General features: G+C 37.1%; 1 protein-coding gene and 1 pseudogene across 1 annotated transcript in view; one reads left to right on the plus strand and one right to left on the minus strand.

Annotated features, from left to right (window-relative positions):
* BRIP1 (BRCA1 interacting helicase 1) overlaps nt 1-13,155 on the plus strand; it is a 207,588-nt gene extending 194,433 nt beyond the window's left edge. Inside the window, 4 exon segments of the mRNA XM_053892318.1 lie at nt 4,281-4,607; nt 11,093-11,726; nt 11,728-11,777; nt 11,780-13,155. Of these exon segments, the coding sequence (XP_053748293.1) occupies nt 4,281-4,607; nt 11,093-11,726; nt 11,728-11,777; nt 11,780-11,877 (1,109 nt within the window). The 3' untranslated portion in view covers nt 11,878-13,155.
* LOC109256082 (ankyrin repeat and SOCS box protein 3-like) lies at nt 8,067-10,531 on the minus strand (annotated as a pseudogene).
* Nucleotides 13,156-15,139: the final 1,984 nt, after the last annotated feature.

The raw sequence follows: 15,139 nt of genomic DNA on the forward strand, positions 1-15,139 counted from the left end.
TTTCTTCTCTTCCTGCATGGAATGAGATGGAAACTTAACTTCTGTTAAGTTTCTCAAATTCCTCATATGAGTGAAAACATATGACATCTGTCTTTCTCTGACTAACTTATTTCACTTAGCATAATACCCTCCAGTTCCATCCACATTGTTGCAAATGGCAAGATTTCGTTCTTTGTCCTTGCCGAGTAGTATTCCAAGCTAACTTGAAAATAAATTATATATCTTAAAATTTTTTTTTTATTTTATTTTAGAGAGAGGGCGTAAGTGGGGAAGAGGGGCAGAGGGTGAGACAGAGAATCTCAAGCTGGCCCCATGCTCAGCGCAGAGCCCAATGCAGGGTTTGATCTCACGACAGTGAGATCATGACCTGAGCCAAAATCAAAATCAAGAGTCAGATGCTTGACCGACTGAGCCACCCACATGCCCCTAAAGATCTGATTTGATTTGATTTGAGAGAGAGACAGAGCACACACTAGTAGAAGGACAGAGAGAAGGAGACAGGATCCGAGCAGGTTCTGCACTGATAGCAGAGAGCCCAATGTAGGGCTCACACTCAAGAACCATGAGACAACGACCTGAGCCTAACTCTTGACAACTGAGCCACCCAGGTGCCCCTAAAGATTTTATTTTTTAAGTAGGTCTCTATACCCAATGTGGGGCTCGAACTTACAACACCAAGATCAAGAATGACATGTTCCACCTACTGAGCCAGCTAGGCACTGCCAACAGATTTTTTAAATTAAGAATTTTACATTATTTCTGTATGGTTTTTATTTATTTTCTCTGAGACTCATAAAAGTGTGAAATCTTCCTATCTAGATAATACTAGCGCAACAATGTACAAATTCCTTTTGATGGCTAATTTTTATTTGAAGTGAATTTGCATTAACTACAGAACTCAATTCATTTTGCATTAAATATAGAAAAACTCCCATAAAAAAAAAACTAAAAGAATGTATGTAAATGATTGTATAGGAGTTCAAGGTGTTTGAAGCCCTGCCTTATTTTTCTTTTAACTTAAAATACCATAGTGACTTTTTTTTTTTTTTTTTAATTTTTTTATTTATTTTTGGGACAGAGAGAGACAGAGCATGAACGGGGGAGGGACAGAGAAAGAGGGAGACACAGAATCGGAAACAGGCTCCAGGCTCTGAGCCATCAGCCCAGAGCCCGACGCGGGGCTCGAACTCACGGACCGTGAGATCGTGACCTGGCTGAAGTCGGCCGCTCAACCGACTGCGCCACCCAGGCGCCCCCATAGTGACTTTTTAAATTACTCCAGAAGATGATGATAGTAACACCAGCAGAGAATATTTTCTAAAAGTGAATATCTGATTTTGAATTTCCTTCTGAAATAAGTCATACTACAAAACATGTATACTTTTAATATGGTTCAAGGTTTTACAGTTTTCACATGTCATAGGTCAAATCATGTCCCTTACAACTTAATTGTTTATATATTAAAAAATATATCATAAATATTCAAATAGGACATGATTTGTCCATGGTAACATTGTTATTCCTTTCATTTCCAGGATAGTTTAAGACACATTTGGAATTGGGGGAGAAGAGGAACAAAAAAACCTATGAGACTGGAATCTTGCATTTATTTTTTGTAAAGGGAGTCAAAGTTAGAAAGTTGGAATGGAAGATCGTGTTGTTTACAACTTCTAGTTTCTCTAAAATTAAAGCATAGGCAATATTTGTGGGGAATTATGATGAAATTAAATTTGTCTTATTTCCCCAGTTATTCTAAACTGACAAATAATACATTTCTCCCATTCCACTCTACTCCCACTCCCTCTTCCCTCCCTTCAGTTGACAATCACTGCATGTAAAGAAAAATGGTACTGATACATGAGCAATACTAAGCATAATGTACATGTGAAGATTTTTAGGCAGGAAAAATATTGAGAATCTTTTTTTTTTTTTCCTGCTTAAATCCAAGTTAGTTAACATATAGTGTAATGATGGTTTCAGAAGTAGAATTAAGTGATTCTTCACTTACATGTAACACCCAGTGCTCATGCCAACAAGTGCTGTCCTTAGTACCCATCACCCATTTAGCCCAGCCCCCTACCCACCTCCCCTCCAGCAACCCTTAGTTCTCTGTATTTAGAGTCTCTTAGGGGTGCATGGGTGGCTCAGTAGGTTAAGCATTCAACTCTTGATTTCGGCTCAGGTCATGATCTCACGGGTCATGGGTTCAAATCCCACATAGGCTCTGCACTGACAGTGTGGAGCCTGCTTGGGGTTCTGTCTCCTCTCTCTGCCCCTCTCCTGCTCGCGCTCTCTCTCTCTCTCTCTCTCTCTCTCTCTCTCTCTCAACGTAAATACATAAACTTAAACAACAACAACAAAAAAGAACCTCTTATGGTTTGCCTCCCTCTTTTTATCTTCTTTTTCTTTCCCTTCCCCTATGTTCATCTTTTTTTCTTAAATTCCACATACGAGTGAAATCATACGGTATTTGTCTTTCTCTGACTGACTTCTCTTAGCATAATACATTCTAATTCCATCCACCTGTTTCACATGGCAAGATTTCATTCTTTTTGATCGCCATTGTATATATATACCACATCTTCTTTATCCATTCATCATTAGTCAATGGACATTTGGGCTCTTTCCATAATTTGGCTCTTGTTGATAGTACTGCTATAAACATTGGGGGGGGGGGCATGTGCTCCTTCAAATCAGCATTTTTGTATCCTTTGTATAAATACCTAGTAGTGAAATTGCTGGGTGGTAAGGTAGCTCTTTTTAATTTTTGGAGGAACCTCCATACTTTTTTCCAGAGTGGCTGCACCAGTATGCATTCTCACCAACAGTACAAAAAGGATTCCTCTTTCTCCACATTCTAACCAACATCTGTTGGTTCCTGAGTTTTTAATTTTCGCCATCCCGACAGGTGTGAGGTGGTATCTCATCATGGTTTTGATTTGTATTTCCCTCATGATGTGTGATGTTGAGCATCTATTTATGTGTCTGCTAGCCATCTGGATGTCTTCTTTGGAAAAGTATCTGTTCATGTCTTTTGCCCATTTCTTCACTGACTTATTTGTTTTTTGGGTGTTGAGTTTGATACGTTCTTTATAGGTAGACTTTGGATACTAACCCTTTATCCGATTTGTTATTTGCAAATATCTTCTCCCATTCCATCGGTTGCCTTTTAGTTTTGTTGATTGTTTCCTTTGCTGTGCAGAAGCTTTTTATCTTGATGAGGTCCCAATAGTTCATGTTTCCCTTGCTTCCAGAGACATGTCTAGTAAGAAATTGATGCAGCCGAAGTCAAAGAAGTTGTTGCCTGTTTTCTCCCCTAGGATTTTAATGGTTTCTTGTCTTACATTTAGGTCTTTCATCTATTTTGAGTTTATTTTGAAAATTTTTTTAATGTTTATTTATTTTTGAGACAGAGAGAGAGCACAAGTGGGGAAGGGACAGAGACAGAGGGAGACACAGAATCCAAAACAAGCTCCAGGCTCTGAGCTGTCAGCACAGAGCCCGACGTGGGGCTCAGACTCACAGACTGCGAGATCATGACCTGAACTGAAGTCAGACGCTCTGCTGACTGAGCCACCCAGGTGCCCCCATTTTTAGTTTATTTTTGAGCATGGTGTAAAAAGTGTTCCAGGTTCATTCTCCCACATGTCACTGCCCAGTTTTCTGAGCACCATTTGCTGAAGAGACTGTCTTTTTCCATTGAATATTCTTTCCTGCTTTGTCAAAGATTAGTTGGCCATACATTTGTGGGTCCTTTTCTGCTTCTCTGTTCTGTTCCATCGATCTATATGTCTGTTTTTGTGCCAGTACCATACTGTCTTGATGATTACAGCTTTTTAATCCAGAATTATGATGCCTCCAGATTTGGTTTTCTTTTTCAACGTGGCTTTGGCTATTCAGTCTTTTCTGGCTCCATACAAATTTTAGGATTGTTTGTTCTAGCTCTGTGAAGAATGCTGGTGTTATTTTGATAAGGATTGCATTGAATGCATAGATTGCTTTGGGTAGTATAGATATTTTAACAATATTTGTTCAGAAGAACAATTAAGAGCTTAATCCATTAGCATGGGATGTTTTCCCATTTTTTTGTGTCTTTTTCAATTTCTTTCATAAACTTTCTATAGTTTTTTCTATAGTTTTTAGTGTAGAGAATCATTCTATATACCCTAAATTCATATAGGTTACTTCATTAGAAAAATTATCTAAGGTTTTTCTTAATACATAATGTCTTAAGAAACTAAATAACCAAAGTTTCTTCCCTGGGTTTACTTTTTCCTTAGGACTTTCTAAATGGATACGGCAGCAGGTTCAGTACCATTCAACCTTTGAAAGTGCAATGGAGTCCTTGGCTGAATTTTCCAAAAAGCACCAGAAAGTCATTGATGTATCCAAAGAGGACAGAAAGTTTATACAGGACAGTGGGTCTACACTTGAAGTGGCCTGTTTGAAGGACAATACCTTAACTTACTTATCAGAAGCAGCAAGCCATCTACCACCAGAAAATCCTAGGGAAGGTGAAGCAAAAATGTGTGTCCAAGAACTACACTGTCCTAAAATAACCACAAGTCTATCTCTACCAGGAGACATCATCTCCCGAAAGGACCAAGGTTTGAAAAGTTTTGCCTATTTACATTTGATAGAGAATTCTTTCATTATACAAGTGAAATGATATATATTTTGCTATAGATTAATTTCCTTAAATATGTTGGCTTGTAATAGAAGACATTATCATAAAGTAATGAAATAGTATGGTGTATTGGAATGAGAACAAACTTTTGTCAAGAGACCTGAGCATATTTTCTGGTTTTCCACTCAAAACTTTGTCATTACCTAACTTTGTGACCATGAGCAAGTCACGTAACTTTTTTGAGTCTTAATAGGAAAAGGAATCTCTGGGACACCAGGGTGGCTGAGCTGGGTAAGCATTCGACTCTTGATTTCAGCTCAGGTCATGATCTCAGGGTCACAGGATCAAGCCCCATGTCTGGCTCTGCACTGTCAGCTGAGCCTGCTTGGGATTCTCTCCCCCTCTCTGTCCCTCCTTATCTCTCTCTCTCTCCCTCTCTCTCCCTCCCTCCCTCCCTCTCTCCCTCTCTCCCTCTCTCCCTCTCCCTCTCCCTCTCCCTCTCTCAAAATAACTAAATAAACTTTCAAAAAAAAAAACCCGAAAAACAAAAAAGGAATCTCTTCATAGCTATCCCTTAGCTTGGGATGCAAAGATCTAATAAGATGATAAATATCACAGCATGGTAATACTGTACAAATGGCAGATGTTTTCCTAAAGGCTATATTAAAAATTGGTCTAATGTATAGATAACTTCTCTTACATGAATTTATTAGTTTAGGGAAGTGAGAGTCATTTATTCTGAATAATAAAAAATAACATTTTAAAATATATTAGAATATAATAGTCTGTGTCAGGGATTGGCAAACTATGGCTTATGGACCAATTTGGCCATCTGTTTTTGTATATCATGTTTAATGGTACAGAGTCACATCCATTCAGTTATGTATGAACTGCCTGGCTAGCTCAGTCGGTAGAGCATTCAGTTATGTGTGGTACACAACAGCAGAGTTTAGTCATAGTGTATTTTGCACTAGACCAGCACAATTGAGTACTTACATACCTTGGAGATGTTGCGGGTTTGGTTCCAGACCACCACAATAAAGCAAGTATCACAATAAAACAATTCAGATGAATTTTTTGGTTTTGTAGTGCGTATAAAAGTTATGTTTACATTATACTAATACTATAGTCTCTTAAGTGTGTAATAACATTATGTCCTAAAAATAATGTATATACCTTAATTAAAAAAACTTTATTGCTAAAAAATGCTAACCATCAACTGAGCTTTCAACAAGCCATAATCTTTTTACTGGTGGAGGGTCGTGCTTCAGTGTCTATGGCTGCTAACTGATCAGGGTGCTGGTTGCTGAAGGCTGGGGTGGATGCAGCAATTTTTAAAATAAGACCACTATGAAGTTTGCCACATCAATTGACTCTTTTTTTACAAATGACCTCTATAGCATACGATGCTTTTTGATAGTATTTTACCCAAATTAGAACTTCTTTCAAAATTGGAGTCAGTCCTCTCAAACTTTGCTGCTACTTTATTAAGTTTATATAATGTCTTAAATTCTTGGTAGTCATTTCAACAATTTTCACAGCATCTTGACTAGGAGTAGATTTCATCTCAAGAAACCACTTTCTTTGCTGATACATAGGAAGTAGTTCCTCTTCCATTGAAGTTTTCTTATGAGACGGCAGCAATTCAATCACATTTTCAGGCTTTACTTTTAATTCTAGTGCTCTCGCGATTTCCACCACATCTCCACTAAAGTCTTGAATTCCTCAAAGTCATCCATGAGGATTGGAATCAACTCCTCCCAAATTCCTGTTAATGTTGATATTTTAACTTCTTCCCATGAATCATGAATTTTTTTGATAGTTTAATTTTTATTACATATTTGAACATGAACAAAAACACATGAGAAGATTCACCCTCAAATGTAAATATTCTATGTGTATTTGGCCCCAATAATAAACCAGTTATGTGAAAAACCAGAGACTTGGGGTTTGGAAAAATAAAGATTAGAACAACATTTAAAAATTATTACATAGTACATACATTCTTGGAATTTATTTATTAAGTATCAGAATTTCCACCTGGTTTTCCATATCTACACTTATTTCTACCTGTATACCCACATTCTAACTCTTATCTCCACCCACAGGCAACAACTATAGCTCTAATCTGCACCGAGTTCAGTCATCTCTCTGGATCTTAACAATGTTTCCATCATTTGGTCTGACTTCATCCTTGCTATTTAGCAAATAGCAAAGGCCTATCAGAGACGGACTTGGCTGACACACTCCCATCTATTTCAAGCCACAGAATCCCAGTAGGACAAAAGATTTTCCCTCCTCTAGGCCCAATTTCTAGTTGTCTGTCATGACAGTAATGATTTCATAAACTTTCTTTCAAGGTTGGTCCTGACAGCATCTTACCATAGCTCACCTGATCCAGTGTTTTTTCTTCTCTGACTGTAGATTCATATTGAGCACTACCAATGAGGTCGTAGCTCATTACCCTAGGTTTCTGAGGTCTAAATTTCATAGGATCAAGGACTATTTGATAAAAAGGAAAAACACTATAATATTAATAAAAGTAGCAATCATTGCTTCATAGGATCAAAGCTGCCCTCGGATCTGGAGGCTGAATGGGGCTTGAATGTTTTATTTGATACTATGTGACTCAGAAATACATAGCTTTCTTTCTTTAATGATAGTGCCACAGAAATGCCCCTCTCAGTGTCCTGATTAGTACTCTAAGTGTGGTAATATGCTCATTTATTTCAATATTGACCTAATTTTTTTCAACTTAGCCTATGTTTGAGTTTAGATCTGTTCTTGCCTTTGCAGAAATGGGAGTCTCTTTTAGCCAAAGAGAACATTAAGAAACTTGGGGGGCAGGGGGGATCAACAGAAAAATTATTCATTTTCTGTATTCTTAAAAAAAAAAATTCTCCCCTGAGTTTACCTGTGAAAAGCCAATGAATAGCAGTTCTTCATAAAACTGACTGAATTAAGAGATGAGAATGGACTTATAAATATAAGAGACAACCTCAAATTAATAATAATAATAATAATAATAATAATAGATTCAACCCCATTGTGTGTACATTTCCTGGAAAGTTTTATGCATTCCATTCTAAGCTCCTAGCCCTAGGTAAACAGACTCATAAGTGGAAATGTGCCATTTTCAGCACTAGAAGCAGCATCATATTTCATTAACAAAATAATGCAGAAAATGGTTAGGTAAATGAATTTACAACATAAAATGTGTTGGTGATAAACTTGCACTAATGTAACATAAGTCAGGTTTACGGTATTTTTTTTTACCAGGAAGCACAATTGTAAACATTTGCAATAAACTACTGCCTCCCCCCAAAAAACCTAACTGACCACACAAACAAATATCATCATTTATGACCATAAAATCACGAAGAATTTGTACCACATGGCTCTTTGTTTTGGTCGTTTTGAGAGTAAGACACGAGCTGCATTAAGTAGTTTCCCTGATTTCTCCATCTTAAATAACTGCCAGTTCTGGAACTTCATTCATCCTCGGAACCTTTGCATAGAGCAAATCTGGGAAGTGGCAACTGACAGATAAAACTGTTGGATCATAGGTGTTCTGGTTTGAGACTGGACTGAACGAATTTCTAAACAACAAAGGTGGGTGAGGGACAGAACAGAGGCAATATGCTGCTTGCAGAGCCCAAGAGGAGTTTGAGACACGAGCAGAGAGCATCTTTTCAACAGCTGGAAGAAGCCTCCTCCAATTAGTAAACTCCAAAGTGAAGATAAGGGTGTCATCACTGACTGAGTCAATCCAAGAATTGCAGAGTAGATTCAGTGGGTCAAATCCAGCAAGCAGGAGAGATGGTAGCCATTCCTTATATTTTGTCTATGCTTTAATTGCATGATTTAAAGATTCAGAAATATGGTTCCACAATGCCAATAGACAACCTTTCTTCAAAAAGTAGCAAAATACTGAAAATTTCTCATACTTTAGGCAGTATGCCAAATGAAGTTCATTTAGTTGGGCTCCATATTTCAAAAGAATATTCACAATTCCAAAAACTCACAGTCCTTTTGGAAAGCCATACACATGGGAGAACTAAATGCAAAGATGTGGCACATCTAGACATCTTGTCTGTAGTCATGCTGGAGTAACATTTCTAGGCACTCTTCATGCCCTCCGAACACTGCAGAGTAAACGGGGCTCACTTTGTCTGGCCCATGTCACAAACCCAGTTGGTAAGTGGTATTAACAAGTCCATTAATGGTCCAATATGGACCATTCATGCAACTGCATGAATAGGTAACTGCCAATAGGCCTCATTACAGTAAAGATCAGGATCTGGCCCACTGAACAGCAAAAGCTCTACACATTCTGTGTGGCCCTCCTGAGCAGCAATGAATGAGGGAGTAACTTCATCCAATGTTTGACAGTTGACTTTTGCACCCGATGAAATAAGTATGTTTAAGCTTTCCAGCTTGCCGTGCCAAGCAGCCACAAATAAAAGTGTGATTCCAAAGTCATCCTGGCATTCCTTGTTTGCTCCTTTCTTAAAAAAGCAATTTTATGATCTCAGCATTTCCTGAAAAGTAGCCTGATGCAAAGCGTTGCATCCACACCCAGAATGGGACCCATTAACATTTGCTCCATGTCGAAGCGACAGCTTTAATGTATCTATCTGTCCATTTTCAACAGCTAAAAACAGTGGTGTGGTTTTCTCTGAAGTAGTGGCATTAGCATCTGCCCCAGATTCTAAAAGAGTGTACGGTCTTCCAATGTCCTTGACTTGCAGCAAGACGTAATGCACAGAAGCCCTGAACTGTCTTTATCTTAATGTAGTTTTCAGATGAATCTGCATGAATTAACATCTGTAAACATTCTACAGAGTTGTGATAAGCTGCTTAGGAAATCTGCATCCATCCCCTGTTATCAGCGACATCAACATTACGTCCCTTTTTGAGCAGTTTTCTTAAGACTTTAACATTGCCTTCCCTGGCAACAAGTCCAACCGTGGAGCATGTGTCAGAGTAAGCCTCTGTAAAATAGAGGCTCTCGGTGCCGCCACTTCTGCACAGAAAGGCCTGGTCCGAGGCGGGGTCTTCTAAAGTCTGCTCCCAGAGGCCGCTCGAATCATGAATGTTCTTAGTGGCATTTAGAATGGTGAATTCTTTCCAGAAGGTTTTCAATTTATTTTTCCCAGATCCATCAAAGGAATCACTATCTGTGGCAGCTATTGCCTTACAAAAATGTCTTTCTTAAAAAGAGTTGAAAGTCAAAATTACTTCTTGATTTATCTTGGTTTTCAATATGTCTTCCTCACTAAGCGTATCATTTCTAGCTTTTGACTTAAAGAGACAAAAGTAAATAAAGAGAGACATGTAACTCTTGGCACTTAGAGGTCATTGTAGGATTATTAATTGACCTAATTTCAATATTGTCGTGTCTTAGGGAATAGGAATGCCTGAAGAAAGGGAAAGAGATGGGCAAACAGCTGGTGAGGGGAGCAGTCAGAACACACACATTTGTCTATTAAGTTCACCATCTTGTATGGTATGGTTTATAGTGCCCCAAAACAATTACAATAGTGACATCAAAGATCACTGGTCACAGATGAGCATAACTAAAATGTGACACATAGACATGAAGTAAGCAAATGCTGTTGGAAAAATGTTACTTATAGACTTGCTCGATGCAAGGTTGCCACAAACTTTGAATTTGTAAAAAACACAGTACCTGCAATGTGCAGTAAAGCAAAGTGCAATAAAAGGAGGTATGCCTGTAGTTGCAGCAGATACAATATGATCCACAAAGCCTGAAATATTTACTGTCTGGCCAGGTGTAGAAAAAAATTTGCCAAACTGTGGTCTATAGCATTGGATACCATTTTAATTATTTTAACTAATGTATGATAATTTAATATATCAAGTATTAAAGATTTACTTCATAGTATCTGGTGGGTTTTTTTGTTGTTATTTTTTAATAAATGTCATAGTAAATTTAAAGACATTGACTAGTAATCAGGAAACCTGAGTTCTAGTTGGGTCTGATTACTAACCAGTTTTATAACTTTAAATCAAATAATTTAGTCCTTATGGTTGCCAGTTTCCTTTAGGGAATTAATCTAGGGTCAGTTTTTCCCTATCATTGGTTAGTGAATTTTCAAGGCAAATTTTTACAGTGTATTTCCTCCATTACTCAGCCCTCTTTCTATTCCTTTTTTACCCCTCCTTTTCTCATTCACTCCTAAAGTCCCTGGTGTGGAATTTGATAGTTTACTAGACAGCGTTATAACTTGGGCTCAGAATCACTGGAGACCTAGGATTCCTTTAAGAGTTCACATTTTGTGCTTTATGTTCTAAGATGAAGTCCTGCTACTGTTGGTTGTGGGCTCTCAATTATGATCCCTACAGTTACTCCATTATTTTTAACAGAAATTACTTTAATGTGACAATTATTATATTAGTTAGGAACAGGAAATTAACATTCTTAAATTTTTGTATTTATAGATGATCCTATATTATTGGAAGAGTCTGCCCAGACAATGAAAGCAGAAAGAATTGTGATTTCCAGATCGACAAGCCCAACCTTCAACAAACAGACAAAGAGAGTTAATTGGTCTAGCTTTAATTCTTTGGGACATTATATTACTGATGAAATTCTGACTGCAACACCTAAATCCAGGTCACCAGAGGACTGTGCCTCTAGCGCTTCCCCTTTTGAAACAGAAAAAGGATGCAAAACAGTCTTACCACTCACTGATAAATGTGAGTCCTCATCTCTGACGGTAGACACATCAGTTGAACCATGCCCTCAATCAGAAATCGTTATTTCACCAATAAAGATTGATGCTACTCTTCTTAAAGAAAATTATTCCAAACAGCTGTTCTATGAAGAAACCCTGGGTCCGGGCATTGAATTGTCTCTAGTTGGTAAAGAAGCTAAACTTTCTACTTCAAATAGAGCTTCTGACACAGAAGCAGAGGATGAATCTATCTATTTTACACCTGAACTTTATGATCCTGAAGATACAAATGAAGAAAAGAATGAACAAGTTGAAAGTGATAGAGATAATAGATTGGCTAATAATTCAAAATGCATTTTAGCTGAAGATCTTTTTGAAATTAGAACTGAGAAAGGAGTCCCAAGAAATAAAAGCTGAGGATTGCACAAAGTTGAATAGACTCATGAATATTAAAGTAAAATTGATGACAATGGTAGTAATATAAAAACAACTCATATAAATGAATTAGACCTGGGAAAAACTCGTGAAACAGATACAAAAGAATATTAAACAGTCTCCTTCCAACAAATAAAGGTGTATTCCCTGGTGTTAGGTAATAATACTTAACTGTCACACACTAAAAATGTGTTGTCATGCTTGTATTAAACTCTCTTATAAATGACAATTTCTACACTGGATAAGTGGTATAGCTTTTTTTTTAATGTATTTTTCACTTTAACTCATTGTTATTACAGTGTTTTAAAAGTCTATTTTACATTCAGAATGTTTTATTATTTTCAAGTTTTGATAAAGAGATTCATACAAAATATTTTCCTCCAAGAAGTCTTCCTTAGCTGAATACAATTTAAAAATTAACCAATGTGAAAGATATGTAGTTTCCTAGGGTACTTCATATGTCGCATAAATATTTTTTTTTCTTTTTTTTTACATTTATTTATTTTTGAGAGACAGAGAGAGTGTGAGCAGGGGAGGGGCAGAGAGAGAGAGGGAGACAGAATCAGAAGCAGGCTCCAGGCTCCAAGCTGTCAGCACAGAGCCAGATGCCGGGCTTGAACCCATGAACTGTGAGATCATGACCTGAGCCAAAGTCAGATGCTCAACCGACTGAGCCACCCAGGCGCCCCTGTCGCATAAATATTTGTATTTTGTAGTCCTGTTTTTATACATAAAACATCTGTTTAATACATAAAAATGAATAGCAGTCTAATCCAGTCTTATCTCAGTCTTGTTTCACTTACGTATTTACCTCAAATCAATATATTATTTTAGAAATCAGAGTTTTCTTGAAAAGTTTATTCCTGTATTAAACTGCCTACTTAGAGGGAATTAAGAATTAAGGAAGAAAACTGCATGTATTTTTAATTGATGTTGCTTTACATTTTTTCATTTGATAAAACACAATCAAGCACTGAATATATAGCAAATTATATAAAGTTACAAAATGCCAAAGGAATGACTCCAAATTTTTAATTCTAATTACTTAGCTTCATCATTGTAGAAAAAAGTGAAATGTTCTAGCATGAAGGTTGTAATTATGAAACTGTTAAGATAGAAAACTCCATATATAAATTTTATAAGTAAACCCAAACATGTAACTGCAGCTGAAAAATGTTCTCTTATAGCTCACTAAATTTTTCTGTAAATTTTGACCCTGTTTATGTATTTGTGAATGAAGCTATACTTCTGATCAAAAATGGTTATAAAAGATGCATTTCTCTGTCATCATTCCAAAAATACATTCACTCCTCTTTTTCTAAGAAACATGTCTTATTCAATGGACATTTAGGCTTCATGTGAGCGATTTGAATTGAAAAATCTTACAAGTTGTTCAAGTTGTGGATGTGGTTTATTTTCAAGTCAAAATTTCCAGGAATCCAGTATTTTATTTTATTTTTTTATTATTTATTTATTTTTTTAAGTTATATCTAAGCATATAGTGCAACAATGATTTCAGGAGTAGATTCCTTAATGCCCCTTACCCATTTAGCCCATCCCCGCTCCCACGACCCCTCCAGTAACCCTGTTTGTTCTCCATATTTAAGAGTCTCTTGTGTTTTTGGCCCCTTCCCTGTTTTTGTATTATTTTTGCTTCCTTTCCCATATGTTCATCTGTTTTGTATCTTCAAGTCCTCATATGAGTGAAGTCATATGTTTGTCTTTCTCTAATTTCGCGTAGCATAATACCCCCTAGTGTCATCCACATAGTTGCAAATGGCAAGATTTCATTCTTTTTCATTGCCGAGTAACACTCCATTGTGTATATATACCACATCCTCTTTATCCATTCATCCATCGATGGACATTTGGGCTCTTTCCATACTTTGGCTATTGTTGATAGTGCTGCTATAAACATTAGGGTGAATGTGCCCCTTTGAAACAGCATACCTGTATCCCTTGGAAAAATACCTGGTAGTGCAATTGCTGGCTCATAGGGTAGTTCTACTTTTAATTTTTTGAGGACCTCCCATACTGTTTTCCAGAGTGGCTGCCCCAGTTTGCATTCCCACCAGCAGTGCAAAAGAGATTCTCTTTCTCTGCATCCTCGCCAACATCTGTTGTTGCCTGAGTTGTTAATGTTAGCCATTCTGACAGGTGTGAGGTGGTATCTCATTGTGGTTTTGATTTGTATTTCCCTGATGATGAGTGATGTTGAGCATCTTTTCATGTGTTGCTTGGCCATCTGGATGTCTTCCTTGGAGAAGTGTCTATTCATGTCTTTTGCCCATTTCTTCACTGGATTATTTGTATTTTGGGTGTTGAGTTTAAGAAGTTCTTTATAGATTTTGGATAGTAATCCTTTATCTGATATGCCTTTTGCAAATATCTTCTCCCATTGCATTGGTTGCCTTTTCGCTGATTGTTTCCTTCTCTGTGCAGAAGCTTTTTATTTTGATGAGGTCCCAATAGTTCATTTTTGCTTTTGTTTCCCTTGCCTCTGGCGACGTGTTGAGTAAGAAGTTGCTGTGGCCAAAGTCAAAGTTGCAGGCCAAATTGCCTGCTTTCTCCTCAAGGATTTTGATGGCTTCCATCTTACTTACATTTAGGTCTTTCATCCATTTTGAGTTTATTTTTGTGTATGGTTTAAGAAAGTGGTCCAGGTTCATTTTTCTGCATGTTGCTGTCCAGTTTTCCCAGCACAACTTGCTGAAGAGACTGTCTTTATTAGATATTCTTTCCTGCTTTGTCAAAGATTAGTTGGCCATATGTTTGTGGGTCCATTTCTGGGTTCTCTATTCTGTTCCATTGATCTGAATGTCTGTTCTTGTGCCAGTACCATACTGTCTTGATGATGTACAGCTTTGTAATACAGCTTGAAGTCCGAGGAATCCAGTATTTTATATATTCATTTGGATAAATGAATTATTATACGTCTGTATGTTTACTTTTATTTTGAAGGTGTTTAGGTTGAATACAGCTTGTTTCTATAGCACTGGATAGTACAACTATAAGCGTAGTTCAAAGAAATTTAAAATGATAACTTACCAGTTAAAGAATTCATCTATAGATTAGGATATATTTGATCCCTAGTATTGTATATTTTTCTTAGTTGATCAGTGAGTAATAAGTTACAAGCACTAGAATAAAAGAAAATTTCTAATTTTGCAAGAGTGAAACCATTTATCCTCTCAGATGTAGTTCCTAATCCACAGATAAAGGTAGTGGGGTAGTAGAAAGAAAAGCAAGTGGAAGACAAGAGACTTGTGTTCTGTTCCTGGTTCTGCCACTAATTTGCTAAGTCTTGTTGGCAATCACCATGCCTTTTGGGAAATTAGTTTCATCTGTGAAATGTGGGATTTAGTATATAAAATCA

Source organism: Panthera pardus, unplaced genomic scaffold, assembly GCF_024362965.1.
Source record: "Panthera pardus isolate Hobbes unplaced genomic scaffold, ASM2436296v1 HiC_scaffold_3, whole genome shotgun sequence".
Classification (NCBI taxonomy): Eukaryota; Metazoa; Chordata; class Mammalia; order Carnivora; family Felidae; genus Panthera; species Panthera pardus.